General features: G+C 37.3%; 1 protein-coding gene across 2 annotated transcripts in view; it reads right to left on the bottom strand.

Annotated features, from left to right (window-relative positions):
- The window catches only part of LOC150109235 (uncharacterized), a 415237-nt gene that overhangs the window by 54272 nt on the left and 341915 nt on the right, over nt 1–19050 (bottom strand). For both annotated transcript variants that reach the window (XM_090406508.1, XM_090406517.1), the window contains one exon: nt 17038–17160. In XM_090406508.1, coding sequence (XP_090262634.1) covers nt 17038–17160 — 123 coding nt within the window. The remainder of the gene's footprint in view (nt 1–17037; nt 17161–19050) is intronic.

The raw sequence follows: 19050 nt of genomic DNA, 5'->3' as shown, positions 1-19050 counted from the left end.
GGAAGCTCTGCTCGGACTCCCATGGGTAATAGTCGGAAATGCCGCATATCAGTTGAAAAAAGGTTACGTACCCCTAACCTTATAATGGAAGAAAATATATCTATACTGATGACGGGCAATCCATGGAAAAGGCTCAGTGTCTCGGTACAGAACTTCACGGAAACAGAATCGCCAGACGGCAAAGTCCCTGGAATAGGCTTGATATGCTAGAAACGTGTCGACCTACCAATGACCGGAAAAATCCATGCCAAAAACCGACTAAAAAGAAATCGTATGAGGAACAAGAGCCAAGAGCCAAAGGAACATGTATAAGAAGACCATGTGTATGGTAAAGTTGAAAGTTCTTTGTCTAGTATTATGTATAAGGATTAAGAAACTAACTGTAAACTGAGAATCAAGGACTTTGATTAAGATAAGACAGGACTGTAGCACATTGATATTAGTTAGAAAAAGTGAGATATCTCTTGAATGTGTTATATGTGTTGAGTTAATATTTATGTTTTAAGTGAATATTAAGATGATCTATTTCGAGTGTTGAGTTAACTCTTGAAAATACATGTTAATATAGTTGTCTAAAGATTACTAGGTCCGTGCGGTTAGCTTAGTGGCTATGCGCTTCGCAACCATATGCCTGGGGAAGGAGTGTCCTAGGTTCGATTCCCGTTGGTGACGTGAGGAGCTGAAGGATCTTCCTCAGCCATAGCCAAGTTAGCCAGTCTTGGGCGTGGACAGCAGGGTTTTTTCCCCAGTTTATTCTGGGGTTTTTCATCCTGCATAGCAGGCAAACTGGCCTTGAGAACTTAACGCTACAGGCCATAGGATACACCGGGGCATATGGCTGACCACCTTATCCTGTAAATGGAGCGAGGTCCGATGATCAACGGAACCTCGACACGGCAAGGTAAAAGAGGGTATAAAGAAGATGAGATGAGATTACTAGGATCTTAATCTTATATTACTGGAGATGATTGTGAATTAATTAGTTTAGTATTGATGTGATCCTGATTGAATGTTCTTTGTATTGTATGATAACTAATGTGTTTATTAAACCTTTTGCTATCTTTAAATCCAATTGCCTGTGTTTAGAATCAGATGCACCACTCACAAAAAGTACGAATCTAAGTGGGAGGAAATAGGTTGTAGTTTAGGTCACAATTGCAAACTAATGGTCATTAGTGTACATCTGTAAATTGACTTCTTGATTAAGATTTCTCTTTCTTAATCTAATGGTTTTAGGTGGTGCAGTGTTAAAATATAAATTTCCCTAGTGCTTTAATTAAGAGAGGCAAGATTTCAGAACCTTTGACACCTCAGATTTTGACTAGACCCTGAGGCAATTCTTTTGTTTCAGTAGTACCACGTGACACCCTAGGAAATACTTATTATAGAATACGTATATTGATAAGAAATTTAGGACACAACAGTATCACTGGTAAGTCTTTAACTTCTACATTTTGGATGAACTTGATGAGGTCTTCAATCTGTGAAGGAGCAATTGTGTAGCCCACTTCTTGTAAACTGTTTTCCATTTTTTTACGGTTGCTTTCCAGTGTTTCAATTTCATGCTTATTGTTCTTGATTTGGAAGCTAGTTAGTTTCTTTTCATGAAGAAGATAATCATACAGAAAACTTTTAATCAGTAAATTTTATTATATCTCTCACTTTCCCTTTATTAGCATGAGATGGTTCTTCATAGTCCATAAACTCTTCTGAGTCTGAAGAGTTTTCATTTGATGATCCACAACTGTCTCCATCTTTACATTTTTTATTTCTTCTTTTTGATGTAGCTCCTTTATTTTTTTATTTTTTTTTTGTTTATCCTCAATTTGTTTTATTAATTCATCTTTCCTGCATATTAAGTTCTTTCAGTTGTCTTACTTGCTTTTCTGTTTCTTCTCCAGTTTCTCCTTGTAGAACAGTTTCATCATTTTGCATTTCGTCTTTTATCTGTTCAGTTGTTATACATCATCATCAAATTCCTGCCATGTACCCTCAAGGGGTGTACAGGATATGACAGTACTACATGAAAAATTTAATCATTACTAACTTCCTATCTACAATTTTTTTCCAAATCAGTCTGTTACTTGTGAAGACTCCAACATTATCAGATCTTACATTTCTATTGTCTAAGGCACTTTTTACCGTATCATGAAGTATCACTGGTTTTTTTACAGTTGTTATACTAGGTTCATTATTTGTAATTTCAACTGATGTTGTTCCATCTATGTTTGACTGGGAAAGTGGTTCCTGTAGATCTGGAATTTTGGGGCTAATTTCTAGCTGATTTGGTCACACATTTTTGTGATTTTGCCAAGTGTAGTTTGTTTAAAAGTGCCATCTTTGCTAGATTGAGTTGGAAGATCTGGGAACTCTTCATTATGCCTCTCTGATATACACAGTGTTCGAATTGGCTTTACCGGTGCTCCCACTCTTTCAGTGAAAGTTCTAAAAGCACAGGCATTAATGCAGTGTTCAGAACTTTTGCATTTCTGACAGGGTTTGAGACGCTTATTAGCGATATGTCTGATCTCCATGCATTTGAAACATTTAGATTTGGGGCAGTTACCACCAAAGTGATCGTATGAACTACAATGCAGGCACTGCCTTTATACTCCGGGATAGTTTACCATAACTCGGATTGTACCAATGTTGACAAAATTTGGTATGGGCATCTTCAACTCCATTGTGAAGGTGACATCACCAGAAAACCAGTTTGGATCTTCGCCTGATAAACCCTTTCATATGTTATTGATTTTACCTCCATTTCAAGAATTTCATTACTGTTCTCTATATATTCCATTGGAAATCTTTCAGTTTTTAACTGGCTCCTGACCACTACAGGAATAACTGTGCTGCCTTTGAAAGTAAAACCCTGTGATAGTTTGTCCCTTGTTTCCACATCTTTAACTACAATTAAATATTTCCGTCTGCTGTACAGGTTGACAGAATAAATCTTATTAGCACCAACTAACCCTTTTAAAACCTTAGTCATTAGTCTCGCTTCTTCACATCCTGGAATTTCAATTCCTAGAGTTCACAGAATTGGAAGAATTGGTACCATTATCTGAGGTGGGGGAAAAAGACTAAAACCTCTGCATTTGATTGTAAGAGAGGAAAAAAAAAACTTTCAGTCATAACATTGAGAATTAAATAATCCCGTGATATAGAAATAATTCTACACCACCAGCAAATGCTCTATTTGAGCTACTATAAAATGGTCGCCGTGATATCACCAAAAATAATCCTGTAATGCAAATATTAACTGCACTAACAGCAACCTTAATATTTACTTTAAAAAAAAAAAAAAACTAGTGCTAGTGGGGGCAAAACCACCATTAGCACCAGTAAAATAAAATCAAAGTGAAAAACAAACAAAAGAAAACCAAAGTACTTATCTTGCTGAAAACCAAGATGTCATCAGTGGGAGTGACATCATTACTTAGTATCATTTCTGGATACCAAGGTTGAAGTAATGCAGAAGTCATATTTCCATGTATGAGTAGACAAAAAAGTATCACACCTTATTACTAAAATACTCTGGATAAAGATAGATGTTGAAAATTTTTCCACTTGGTTATACTATAAAGTAAAGATACCAAGAAATTATATTTTTGGTTTAATCTTCAGGGGCAAATGCTGGTCTTGAAATTCACGCTTGCTCTTGTTATCATTCAGGGAGTGAAAGGCGTGATTGAAGTCTGATTAGCGGAATAATGAATTAGTGACTATTTAAAACTATACATTTAGAAATTTATGTACATTTAATCATACAAATACAACGTTTATTTTACAAATGATATTCTATCTTTTTCAATTTAGCTACTTGAATACAAATTCTACCCCACGGTTCTTCTGTATGAACTGGTCAATAACATAATCATAAAAAGTTGGTTGTAACTTAATTTTCCCAAGCAACACGCACACTTGTAAAGGCTGGCTGAAGCTCACTGGCTAGAGCTACTTTGACTGCATATGGCCTGTGTTTAAGACGACGTGAAGGGAACGGAAATGGCTATGTGCGCACATGAAATCACAGTGCTGCAGCGAGGACCTGGAAGCTCCAACAACTGAGCAAGCCAAAGTAGCTTTGACTAGCTTTGACAATACATAACCCAAAGCTCAATTATTGCAGCGCAAGCTTAAGACGTCTTCTGTCTACAAAAATAAAAGCCTAAATGGAATGCTTATAAATGCATGCATTTATTAACAAATAAATATGACTTCTTTCTCAAGTAATGAGCTTGCACAGCAAGCATGGAGATTTCACCCCTGTTAATCTTTTATCCAAGTGTAAATAAACAAAGTTGGCACGTAAAGTAACTTCATGACTGGGCAATTCATATATTGGCTAAAGATTTCACATCACTTACCTTAGTATCCAATAATGTAAAATATTGAGGTCTCATCAGTGGGAGCCAGACCTAGAAGAGATACCAAGGTTGAAGTAATGCAGAAGTCATATACTTCGAACATATAAATAGTCAAAAGGTGCCACACCTTATTGCTAAAATACTCTGGATTGGAGGTAGATGTTGAACGTTCTGGGTTTGGCTCCCACTGATGAGATCTTAATAAAGGTTGAAACTGATATGGGCAGTGGCCCTTCCCATAATGCATAGCATTATACATTACTGTATGTGGACATATATAGAATACATTGTTACAAAGAACGGAAATTGTGAATAATTAAATGAAAAGATTCTTAATAGATTGTCTAATGTCATGTGATACTTTGTAAATATATAATAATTTTAAAAATAGATAATACAATGAATTGTTGTATGACTTACATGTAAGTTAATGAGAACAAAAGGTCAAAGTACAAGGGCATGTCTACGGAATAAAAGATTGCACACAGCACGTGGAGTGGTAAGCAGTCAAAACGAAATTAAACGCTATGAAGTGAGACCCAAGTGGGGAGAATTCTACGAGACAGGTGAACAACGAAAGTTACAAGGAATGCCAGTAGGGAGATGGTATAAATGAGTTAGGAACACCCCCCCACACACACACACAGACTCTCTTAGACTTTTTGGGTTTTTGCAGTAGTGACCGTCTCTCTTCCGGAATGTCGGGAAGCGCTGCTCGACTATTTCCGACTATTACCTGTGGGTAATAGTTGGAAATGCCGCATATCAGTTGAAAAAGGTATTAGTGACTCATGACAAAAGGTCAAAGTACAAGGGCATGTCTACGGAATAAAAGATTGCACACAGCACGTGGAGTGGTAAGCAGTCAAAACGAAATTAAACGCTATGAAGTGAGACCCAAGTGGGGAGAATTCTAAGAGACAGGTGAACAACGAAAGTTACAAGGAATGCCAGTAGGGAGATGGTATAAATGAGTTAGGAACACCCCCCCCACACACACACACAGACTCTCTTAGACTTTTTGGGTTTTTGCAGTAGTGACCGTCTCTCTTCCGGAATGTCGGGAAGCGCTGCTCGACTATTTCCGACTATTACCTGTGGGTAATAGTTGGAAATGCCGCATATCAGTTGAAAAAGGTTACATACCCCAAACCTTATGATGGAAGAAAATATATCTATACTGATGGGCAATCCATGGACAGTGTCTCGGTACCAAACTTCACGGAAACAGAATTGCCAGACGCCAACTAAGTTCCTGGAATAGGCTTTTTTTTTTTTTCATTTTTCTTTGGGTGAGACCCTTCCCCCCCCCTCCAAGAAAAAGGGAAAAAAAAAACACTAGAAAATTTTCTAAAAATCTTTTCCTAATTAAAATTCTTTTTTTTATTGAAAATAAATGTTGGATTGCCCAATAATGTTGGATTCAATATCCACTTAATTTGAATCATTTTTTTTTTATTTATATTGTGTCATGTCTTCCATTTCTATCCCACTTATGAATTAGCGATCATTGCAGATGCTCAGTCATAGGTTGTATGCGATGTGTAGTTTGTATTCTCAATACAAACCAAGTAAACAATCTTTCAACATCTATGTACAAGACTCTTGGTAATACTTATCTTCTGTGATTAATATGAATCTAATGACTTCACATTAATTGTCTTAGTATCCCATAATGTAAATCTCACATCCTTTCAGGTGTGTATAATGCTATGCATTATACTTTCTACAATTATATTATCAGCATCATGGCCAGACCGATGGTGCAAGACATGCATTTGCACGGGATGGCAAGTTTTTTTTGGGGGGGGGCGGCAAAATTGGCATAAACTATACAAAAAATATGGGGGAAGGGGCTGCAAAATATGCCACTGCATCGGGCTGCAAAATTCCTAGGGGGGGGTGTGGCCCTGATCAGTATAGGACATCAGGTTCCCTTTTTAATCCATTGAAGAGAGATCATTTATGCAGATCAGAAATAAGATAGGCCCAGAAAGCCTTGGGAAACACTAGCTTTGATGAGTTAGTATTTGCTTGCTGTGTAGTTTATTTGAACTGCTTGCTGCCTATTTTCCAAATAAATCACTCTCCCCCAATTCAAATAGCATGTATAATAAGGCATAATGCCTTATTATACATGCTATTTGAATTGGAAGAGATTATTTGAAAGTGCCTTCTGTATATCTATGCAAATAGCTGCTTTTTTTTAACTATCATTAATATTCTTACAAATAAGTTACAGAAAATTGTCTCTTTTTCCTTGCAAGTTCAAAGATATTTTAGAGAGAAATGATAAAACAGAAATTGGTCTGCAGTTCATGTAATTGCTGATGTCACCTGTTCTTTTAAAGCTGGCAATAATTTTTTAATAGAAAGTTTTATGGCTTACACATGTAAAAAAAATATAGAATTTTATCCAAAAACTCCAATATATTATATCCAACGAAATATGGACATGATCAAACTGGTCCCACTTGGACTCAGAATTACTTCAATTTCTGGAGAAAATAAAGTCTTTGTACTCCTGTATTAAATTCACTGTTGAACATGAATCCAACAATTGTATACCCTTTTTGGATATCTTAATAATTCAAAATCTTACAAGTCATTTTGAATTTTCAGTTTACTGAAAACCAACCTTTACTGGCAGATACATTCACTCATCCTGACACCATCATTAATCACAGAAAATAAATATTACCAAGAGTCTTGTACATAGATGAATGTTTTTTCACCTGGTTATACTATAAATTAAAGATGCCAAGAAATTATATTCTTGGTTTTATCCTTTATCCAAGTGTAAATAAACAAAGTTTGCATATGAAGTGTCTTCATGATTGAGCTACTTGTATAATAGGGGCTAATGACTTCACATCAATTGCCTTACTATCCTATAATGCATGGCACATATCCTTACGAATATTTATAATGCTATGCATTATGGTAAGGGCACTGCCCAGACTAGTTTCAACCTTTATTGAGATCTCATCAGTGGGAGCCAAACCCAGAACTTTCAAAATCTACCTCCAATCCAGAGTATTTTAGTAATAAGGTGTGACACCTTTTGACTACTTTTATGTTCAAAATATATGACTTCTGCATTACTTCATCCTTGGTATATCTTCTGGGTCTGGTTCCCACTGATGAGACCTTAATAAAGTTCGAAACCAAACTAAATAAAATTAAAAGCAATCTGATGTCTAAAGATACAACGAAAGTACCATTCAAAAAATTACCATCTTTCTACCAGATTGCAATCTGATGTGAAAAGAATTTCAATAGCCTACCCTAAAGGAACCTCTGACCAAATAGCATGGATTCTTTTCAAATTCAGTCTAAATTGTGTAGAATGTAAAGTGTATCTATACACTTCCTTCAAAAACATTTGGAAACTGTCCTCCTCCTTACCATCTACAAAGGATACGTTACCACCTCTCTCCTTACTAGGTGTCTATCAGGTATCCTGCTCATGTCATCTTTGCTGTTTTGAACAGACGGGCGATTCCACTTTGATTAGAATCTAAGAACATCAAATCTGTATTGTATTTTTGGAATCCGAGTCTGACCTTGCTTCTCGTGCTTATGACACTAGGCACAGAGTATGAAAACGAACCACACAAAGATTCTTCGTTATAGCAGGTTTAAATCTGATTGTCTTTTTCTTGAAACATGAAATGCTGAAAATGTCTAAGCCTTAGCCAAAGTATATTATTATTATTTTTTATTATCATTATTATTTCATGATACCTCCATGGAGTCCGAAGACTCATCGAAGGAGGCCACCTACTCTACAACTCCATCTCCACCACTCTATCCACCAACTACACCAAATCTCTACTACTATAATCTACATCAACGCCATCGCCACTAGTATTTTTTATCTGTAAATTGTGTGTGACAAAAGGGCCGATTTGTCTGTATGCAGGATGAAAACCTGAGTTTCCAGGAGAAAAAAACCTGCTTCCTCCATATAAGATTGGCTAACTCACCTTCAACTGAAAAAAGCCCATATAAAGATTCCTTCCATCATGACGAGAATTGAATTTAGGTCTTTTCCAATTGAAGAGGCACAACATACCGTCGTTCTTCCAATTGCACTATGGAGGTGCTTAATTGCTTCGTTCTTCCCCATAGTTCCCCATGTCCACTGATTTTATAATGAAAAATAACTTCATCAATGATGAGTTATTTTTGCTTACACTTGGATAAAGGATTAAACAAGAATGTAATTTTTTTTGGCATTTTTAGTTTAACTGATGATATAGCTGTAGTTTTCTCCTCAAGCAGTAAGCTTCAACCATAACATAGAAACAGATTTATTAGCTTGCACAAGATGGTTTAAAAATAAAATTAAAATGAGCAGTTGGAAAACTAAGTCCTATTTGAACTGAAGGGTAAAGAAGAAATGAAATTAAATACCATTGCACTTTATTTATTTATTCATATTGAGTTTCCTCCCTTTTCTCCCCCGTCCCTATTTGGGGCAAGTTGAGCCCCCTCATGAAGGGTTAAGTATTTATGGCTGTAGATCCGTTTGTGTTCAGGGGGCCGATTTGCCTGTTTCCGGGATGAAAAACCCCAGATAAACTGGGGATGGGGGGGGGGAACCCTGCTGTCCACGCCCAAGACGGGCTAACTTGGCTATGGCTGAGGAAGATCCTTAAGCTCCTCACGTCTTCGACGGGAATCGAACCCAGTACACTCCTTCTCCAGGCATATGGTTGCAAAGCCACTAGGCTAACCATGCGGACAATACCACTGCATTGTGACCCTGGAAATGAGTGCAGGTATAACGTCAAACTCAGAGGGTCTACACTACCCATTATCTAGTCACATATATGAACCATAATCTGAAATGGAAAAACCCTTATCCAATTAGCGACAGCCAAACTAAGGTATGTATTTTATTGAATACACAACAATAAACTAATATGCTGGCATGGTTGGCTGAGTGGTTGCATTTGCTGTTCAACCAACAGGCTTTAGGTTCAAATCCTGCGATAAGCATGGATTCTCTTATCTTTCTCTTATTGATGTTTGTGATTGTCTTTCAGAAGGAGATGAATTTCATTGTCTGGTGTGAGACCAGTATCGTGCTAACAAGAGGCCTGAAGTGGCTTGAAAAAGTTCCATGTTTGGTCTCTAGAGCAGAGTTTCCAGAATATGTAAAAAATATATAAAATCAATAAAAATAGAAAAAAAAATCCTTAGCCCACCCACAACATAAATGTACAGTAAACTTTTCATGAGTGAGAGATGCATAAAAAAAAAGTATTCCATAAGTTTTTACAGACATTTGAATATTATGCAATGGTATATTCAAGAATTTGATAAAATTTACAGCTGAAGGGGAGTGGGTTTGCAAAATTATCTACACAACAAAATCCTAAAAATTTTTAATTCATTCATTTATAATCATACTGCATCTACACACACACAACGGACAAAGAAATTAGCACACCTGGAAGCAAACATGGTACAGCAGTGAAACTAAGCAAATAGCTAGAGTGCGGGGTGATATGCAAATGATCCAAGTTTGGCGTGATTGCACATGCCCACACACCCTGCAGTGGCACTGCAAGCACAAACCGGCAGCCTTATAAAGCCGGCATGTAGTCGATAGCCGATTAAAGCGAAAAGCACCGGCCAACGCAAGCTAGAGTACAGAGTGAAAATGATGCCGAGTAGATGCCAGAGACGTCAGTTTAAGCAACTTACGGACTTTGACAGAGGCATGATCATCGGCCTGAAAACTGGATGGTGGTCAGCGCGCCGTATAGGCGTGCACATGAACCGTTCTAACCATGCCATCCGACAGTGCTGGGAGCTGTGGACACATTCTGGCACTGCCACACGGCAGAGCGGCACCAGTCAGATCAGGAGGACCAATGCTAGAGAGGATCGACAGATTGTGCAGCAAGCACAGAGGGATCCCACAGTGACCTGGTCCACCATACAGGCAGATGTAGGGGCTCCTGTGTGCCCACGAACCATTTCCCAACGCCTCGCGGAGGCAAATCTATGATCCCAGCACCCCTTACGTGTGCTCCCATTAACACTGCAACATTGCCGACTCCATTTGCAGTGATGCCAGGCGAGAGCGATGTGGAACACCACAGACTGGTGACGTGTTCTTCAGCAATTAGTGCCGCTTCGTCTTGGGGACAGATGATCATCGTGTCAGGGTGTGGAGGTCTCCTGGTCAAGGACACAATCCTGACCTCGCTATCGAGTGCCACACCTCCTGCACTGCAGGCATTATGGTCTGGGGAGCCATAGCCTACGATAGCTGATCACCCCCTCGTAGTGGTATGTGGCACATTGACGGGGCAGCGGTATGTGGACGACATCGTACAGCCCCATGTTCTCCCATTCCTGGCCGGGATACCAGGAGCGCTATACCAGCAGGATAATGCCCGTCCGCACACGACTCGGGTTGCCCAGGCCTAACTATGTCGTGTACAGACACTTCCATGGCCTGCCCACTCCCTGAACTTGTCCCCTATTGAGCATGTTTGGGAGCAGCTGAAACACCAGCTCCCACCGTGCCACAATATCTGGGATTTAGGGCACAGCGTCCAAGACGTATTGGCTAGTCTGCTGCAGGACAACATCAGGCATCTGTTCGCCACCATGCCGGACTGTATTGCAGCATGTAACGCTGCATGAGGCAGTGCAACACGCTATTGATGATGACCGGATTGCATACCACAAATCCCTTTGTAATTGTCCTCCAGCTCTGTTTTTGCCATCATGTGCATCACTCACCTGTATCATTACACCAATAAAATTTCAGTTGAATCCTATGCTTCCTTCTTGGTGCGCTAATTTCTTTGTCCGTGTGTGTATGTCATTCTCATGCAAGATAGCCTAATTTTCCAGATATAACAGGTTAAAAAAAAATCCTGCAATAATACATTTATGTCACTAAGAATCTTTAACTCTAATAATGAAGAACTCATAAATGAGAAATCAGAAACAATCTTTAAGAGAGGATAAAGTCTGTTTCTTGGAGACATAAATGATATAGAAACATTGCTCACTTTTATCTAGCAAAGCACTTTTTCTGCTGATATTCAATATAAAATATTACTTCTAATGTATGATAATTTCTCTAATATATGACTGTTATATAGTAAGTCAGCTGAACTGGTGTCTCAAGTAATTTGAAGTGTATATAATAATGCATGAATCTTGATCAGATCATATCGATCCTTTAGATTCAAATTGTAGCATTCTACAGCATGGCACTGCTGTGCGATTCAAATCTTATAATTATAATGTTATGGGTATATTACTGTATGCAGTACTCAGTATTGAATTTTATATTAATATGTAAAACTAAGGCCACAAATGTTGTAAAGTGAATGTGAAATAATAAATATTTGCTGGCCCAGTGGTTAGCGTATCCGCTCTCCAGCCAAAAGGCTGCAGGTTTGAATCCTGCCGTGGGCATGGATGTTTGTGATTATCTGTGAAAGTACTAGTGGTGGTAGTCAGCGGTAGATGGCGCTTATGTGAGACGAAGAGTTGTAGAGTAGATGCCCTCCCTCAATGAGTCTTTGGACTCTCTGTAAGTATGATGTAATAATAATAAAATAAATATAAGTAATCCCAGGAGGTCTGCTCTAAGTCTGTTTAGACACACCTAGGCAGACAGTCTGTTTAGTTTGATGCATGTACCAAAAATAAATAAGTAGAAGGGAAGTCTGATGCTAACTGCTCAGCTAAATAATCATCATTATCAGAGGATAATATCTTTTGAAATTTGAAACATGATTTTATATCTTTGTAGCACAAATAGAACAGCAGAACATTGCACCCTTCAGTTAGAAAAGACCTTTGTTCGATTTTCATCACAACAAGAGGAATCTCTACGTGTACTTTTTTCAAGTGAAAGTGAGTTAGCTGATCTCATATGGAGGTAGCAGGGTTTTTTATCCCATAAACTCAGGTTTTTCATCCCGCATACTGGCAAAAACTCTGCCTGGGGCAGAGCTGACTACTACCGGTGTGTCCCCAGGTGTTAGATTGGGGAATGGCCTTCAGATATGGAGGCTAGCTATGACATAAGCAGAGCAATCTGATGAATAAGCAGCCATGGACCAACAGGGGCTGAGCTATCAGGGCATGGGAAGCAGAAGTGGCAACTCTGTTTCACTTAAAACTTTACAAAGTCCAATGACAACTCAGCAACATGGCGGGTAGTGCTGCCATTAAATAAGCACCTGCTGGGGCCACTGCCCCTGACAGCGGGAAGCAGCATTGTCAGTACTGACACAAGGTTGAAGTCAAATGATGATGGAAAATCTTGTGATCAGAGATTTGCAGGTGGCAATATGATTATATTGTATACGTCTGTAATACTGTGGAGCAGAAAGCAAATGGAGAAATTTCTGCTCTACCTTATCTCCAGAACAACTACCATGGCAAACTCTTACAATTGGCCCTGAGTTCCTGCCGTTCCTTAAATGGGACAGTGATGCGAAGAATCTCCAGGCTCAAAATGGTGTCCACTTTTAAAATTGCAACTTAGAATGTCAGCACTCTGTATGAAGCTGGAAAATTAAGAAATGCCACAAGAGAAATGAAGAGACTGGGCATCTGTATTTTAGAAATTTTTTAGAATAGGAATAAATATAAACATCCACAAGGTGAAATACATGGTCATCAGCAAATATTCAACCTCATCAATGAAAGTGATACTCAATGGGAAAAATATCGATCAAGCGTCAAGGTATAAATGTCTTGGCTGCTGGCTTAATGAAAGGTGGAATCCTGAAATAGATATAAAGATAAGAATTGAAGTTGCATGGCAGTTCTTCATGAAAATGAGAACATTATTCTGCAATAAAATCTAAACATAGAAGTCAGATGCCAAATGCTGAAATGTTACGTCTGGTCCATTCTGCTCTATGAAGTTGAAACATGGACATTGAAGGCAACAACCACCAAGAAAATTAAAGCCCTTGAGATGCTGGCTATATAGAATATCATGGACAGAAAAAATTACCAGTGATGTCTTAAAATCCATTAGCAAAGCCAAAGACCTCATACAAACAACCAAGAAATGAAAAACATCATATTTTGACCTCAATTTCTTCATGAGAAAGCAAATACCAACTTCTACAAACTATTTTGGTAGAAAGAATTGATGGCAAAGGAGCTAGAGGAAGAAAAAGAATATCTTGTTTGACAACATCAAGACGTAGACAGGAAAAAGCAATGTACAACTGCTCAGATTAACACAAGAACGCAGCTTGTGTTGTGTCCTGAATAAACTAAGAAATGTTTTAACACGAATTATTCAGGACACAACTTTGTTTAAACATAGGCAGAGAATGTGGCATGATGGCAATAGATTAGAAAGATAACTTTATGCATATAAATCAAAATTAAGAGCAAGAAATTGTATAAAAATGAAAGAAAATTTGTAAGACCTAACGTGTAATGCATGTGGGTCAGATATAGAAATTAATTAAAGCTGCTAAATTCATTTAAGAACCCCATTTCATGTATTATAATGTAACAAAGCCTGTAAGCCAGAGTCCAAGGGTCACCTTTAACCATCCTGTGTTACACATACCAAAAGGGGGAAAAAGGTAGTTATAGGAAAGAGAAACTAAAGTGCCTTCCAAGAAGAACACAACAAGCGCACATGCGATGTAATAGAGGGAACTGTGACGCCATGACGTAAACCCACATGACCGCGTTGGCGGGCATTGCGATAGCCGAGAAACACCGAGAAGAGAAAGAAAACAAAAAGGCCAAGCAGACCCCCAATCGAGGCTTTTTTTGGGTTCCTGTTTCCTGACTTCTCTCGGACGTAGGTCCAGTCCACTCCGACCGAGAAGTTCCTGGCTGGCCGTGGAAGGCATTGGTTCATCTGTCGCAACGTTTGAAAAGGGCCAAGCTATTTCCTAAGACTAGGATAGCTGTGCGATGTCATGCAACGGAAGAACCAAGCAGATGCCGTCCTTTCTGGCCGTGATCCTGAGCCATATCGCCTTTCCTGCCGAGGTTCTAACCGTATAGTTTATCGAAGGTGATCAGACGAAAAGCAGAGTGAAGAAGCCTTGATGCCCAGACAAGGCAAGAAGGACATAGTATCAATACAGAGATGGTAAAGTAGACTTTTATATTGTGATTTCCAGTTAAGAAAGTGTGTTTCCCTAAGAACTTTTGTGAAGTGGACTAATTTTATGGAACTTTAAGAACTGTCTACAACTTGGTACAGGCCCATTTGTTTGAGAATTGTCTGCCTAACAAGCCCATGTTTATTCTGCAGGAATTAATAGTAAATGTGTAGAATGAAATAACCAATGACCACTTGAATGTAGAAAGTGTGATAAGTGTTAATGAGATAATGTTTAGTTACTTATAATGGTGGTCTAAGCAAGTTTATTTATGTTTTGTATGTTAGTATTGAACCAAGGATCTTACTTGAGAATAATTCAGATCAATTAGTAGTAATGCTTACTTATATGATTTCTCTAATTTATTAAGCATGTTTCTTAGTATCTGCCTGACCTGTTATTAATATATGAGTTCAAACAGCCACTTATAAAAATATTGACGAACTTAGTGGGAAGAACCCACGTGTATGATTAAACAAAGCGGGCCATGACTGCATATAAGAAATTAGTGAACTGAGATAAAATTTTATTATAGTTTAATTATTGTGTATCGTTCTGAGAGAGCCATCCTGGGTAAAAGTCCCATCTATCCTCGGTATTGGCTGGCGCAGTTATAATATAAATTTGTCAATACTTATCGGGTGGACTGTCTTAGAGTGATGTGTAAATGGTCATGTCCCACACAAGGATAAAGCCCTAAACACTAAGTAAACTACATGTGGTTAAACTATAGAAGGGCCAATACGACTGCTTAATTAAAAAGGGGAGATTTAAATAAAGAACGGAATAAGTGTAGTATGTCTTAAAAGTGAAGGTTATATATGGGAATAAGAGATAAGTTTAACAATAAAGTAATAAGAATAAACAGCATATCCCCACCACGAAATAAGGAGGGGTCATAACACTTGTTTGCCAAGATGGTCGCTGACCTTTGACAGAAGATAGCATCATAAGAAGAAATTTTAATTAAAATTTATTAAGATCAAAATAAAACATATCCTTGTATAACAAGCATAGAAAATTAGATAAAATATTTATTATTATAAACTTGAATAAAAATTACACACACATACACATATGTATGTAATGTGTGATAAATAATTTAGATCACTGATTTGCTTGGTTGACGTACATGTTTTTTTTAGGATTAAATTACTGGGAAACCGAGATGAGAAATAAAAAGCAGATTTTAATGACATGACTAGTTTTGTCTTTAACAGATATCTTCAGGTGCAAAAAAAAAAAAAAATAATAATAATAATAGAAATAACCAACAAAAACTGCACAGGAATTAACTCTAAACATACAAAAAGTTAGCATATACATTTCAACGTTAATGCATTGACATTTGTGTATTTAAAAACATTCTTTCTCTGACTTCATTGTTGGGCGTACGTGTGCTCTCAAAATCTCGTGTAAGCCAATGTTGGATAGCAGCACAATGACAGTCTGATAGGTTGTAACTCAGGTTGCAGTTGAGATGTATAGGATTAAGGATGATTTCTTTAGATTCTAATCTCTTTCTTTCAGGTTCATAGTAACAATGGAAAATATTATTAGACTTGTCCCATAGTACTGGATGGGTATGGTTATCTTCATTGGAATTCGCGGAAAACAAAACATGGGTAGACAGAGAATTGGCTCATGTTCTCCCTTAACTTATGTCTCTCTGATGTTCTTTGATGCGTAACTCAATGGATTTCTCTGTATGGCCAAAGTATGGTTTATCACAGTTGCACCAAATCTAGTAGATGGCGGGATATTTTAGGTTGTTATATCTAGATTTAGGATGGCTTAGTAAGGAGTGAAATTTTGGTAGAGGTGTGAATCAAGTCCATATGTTGTATTTCCTAAGGACTTTGGCCAATTTGGGAGAGCCAGAGCTGATGTAGGGTACAGAAATGTTACCTTTAACACTTGTGTTATCCTCATTATGGCAAGAGAGAGAGAGAGAGTGGATTAAACAGGAATTTGTTAATAGTTTTCTGGGAATAGCCATTCAGTTGAAAGGTAGTCCAGAGGAAATTGAGTTCTTTGTTAAGTTCTTCTTCGTCATAAAGAAGGGAGTGAGCCCAATGTCCAAGTGTAGAAATGATTCCAAACTTTCGTGGGGGATAATGGTAGGATTGAGAATGGAGATATCTGTTTATGTGGGTAGATTTTCTGTAAATCGAAATTTTCAATTTCTCCACTGAACGAGTCAGTTTAACATCCAAAAAAGGAAAAGAAACCTTAACTTCTAACTCAGCTGCAAATTTTATGTTTGGATGTTGAATAATCCTAACAGCACTAACATAAAAATGTTAGTGCTATTTAGAGTTAATTCCTTTATGGTTTTTGTTTGGTTATTTCTATTATTATTATTATTTTTTTTTTTTTTTTTGCACCTGAAGAAGTCTGTTAAAGATGAAACTAGTCATGCCATTAAAATCTGCTTTTTATTTCTCATCTTGGTTTCCCAGTCATTTAATCCTAAAACACATGTGATGTCATGTGGTGTGGTGTGTGGTAAATTCAAGTGCATAACTAACCATGACAGGACCTCTTGTCTTGACGAAGAATAAAGCCCTGCTGACAAGTGCATCTGTAAGAACCCCAGGTATTAATACACTTATGTTCACAGAGATATGGAATTTCAGCGCATTCATCTTTATCTGAAACATATATATATAAACATTATTTTAAAAAGATGAAACATATATAGAAACTTTTTTTTAAAATTATTTCTACTAGATACCCTCTAACAATCCATGTTGACCATCATAAAGAATAAATACTACTATTATTTATCATCCCATTTCCAAATTCTAGTCCTCACCAACTTCTCTAACACTTTAACAATCACAGACACAAAGAGGTTGGCCTATAATATTATTCCCCCCCCCCTTTGTGAAGTGGAACAATTTTTTCCCACCTTTCATTCCTTTGGGACTCACCCTGTTGCAAGACTCATGAACTTTTAACATACAAGAGCAGTCCTTTAAAACTATATAAGCAGGATGTGAGTAGGGAAGTGAGAAGCAGGTTCTTTGTATGGAGAGTGATTAGTAATGGAATGCATCACTTGAAAATATGGTGAATGGGAAAACTGAATGGCTTTAAAAATGACTAAACACACACACACACGTAACCACAGTAATCAGATTTTTTTTTAATAAGTAAATATTTCTTCCTAAGTATCATAGGACATCGTCAGTACAGTTAATTCAAACAATACTAGGAATCACATATAGTTAGGGCACATGCTTACAATGGAATCTCTCTATGCATGTAGTAGCGTGTTATAGAAGTAAATTAAAATATATCTGGAGAGAGAGAAAAAAGAAAAGAGATTACGTTAAAATGAGATAACATATATAAATTATTTTACACAATTTAGGATGACAATTTCCCAGACTTTAGGAATAGTGAGAACGTCATTATGGTTCAAATTGGGTCTGTGACGTAGGGTTTCAGCACTTTCCTTATATAAACATTCATGTTTATATAAAGATCTATTTAGGAGTTTGGTCTTTTTCCAATGGATCCTATGGTGTGGGTTTTCAATTCCATGTTGTGCGAGGCCAGATTTCTGCGGTTTGATAAGATGGATATGGTCTTGGTCTTGATGTTCTGAAATGCATTTGTTAATGGATCTACCTGTCTGAACATAATAGGAAAATTTACAGGAACATTGGACCTCATACATGCCAGGTAGCATCAGAGGTGAGAATTTGTCTTTAGGAGAAAGTAACCAATTGTAGATCTGGTTGATTGAATCTCTATTTATATTTAAGTTTGTATCTATATTTAAGTTTATAGTTGGCAGCCAATTTATATTTTTCATAATTTTTGAAAGACATTTGGAGATGCCTTTGACATAAGGTATGGTAATTCTACAGGCTTGTTCTTGTCTAGGTTGATGTGTGGGAAAGTGACTGATGATTTTTTGAGTTGTTTTTGGATTCTATCCATTTTGTATGGCTGTATTTTTGATTATTTCCAATTCTTGGTTTAAAGATTCTTTGGAGGAGCAGCATCTGTGTGCTCTGGTTACTAATGATTTAATGATGCCAAATTTTTGAAATGGATGATGAGCTGAAGAATTGTGAATGTAGTGACCTGAAAATATCAGCTTACGATAGAACAGAAGCGGAGATAGAACCATCTTCTTTTCTTTGGCTGTGTACATCCAGGAAGGAGATACTCTGTGGAGATTCTTTTTCTAGTGTGAATTTTATGCAAGGATGAAGAAGGTTGATTTTATTTAGAAACAAGTATAGTTCTTGTTCAGAATGACCCCAGACAGAAGATGTCATCGACATATCATAGTCAGATTTTATCATATATTATCGATACGACTAAGATATTATCATAGCCAAAATATTTACTTATTTAAAAAAAATCTTATTACTGTGGCTAGGTTATTAATATGTGATTATTAATGTTATAAATGTGGTTATTAATGTGTGTGTATGTTTAGTCATGAATGCTCCACAGGTTTCATTATATAACAAAATGAATGGCTTTAAGGCATGGTTTGATGATCTTGCATGAGAGAGAGA

This window comes from Typopeltis vanoorti, chromosome 2, assembly GCF_054136105.1.
Source record: "Typopeltis vanoorti isolate ZY-2024b chromosome 2, IOZ_Tvanoo_1.0, whole genome shotgun sequence".
Classification (NCBI taxonomy): Eukaryota; Metazoa; Arthropoda; class Arachnida; order Uropygi; family Thelyphonidae; genus Typopeltis; species Typopeltis vanoorti.
Note: the sequence above shows the minus strand (reverse complement) of the source record. Positions and strands in the feature narration are given on the sequence as shown.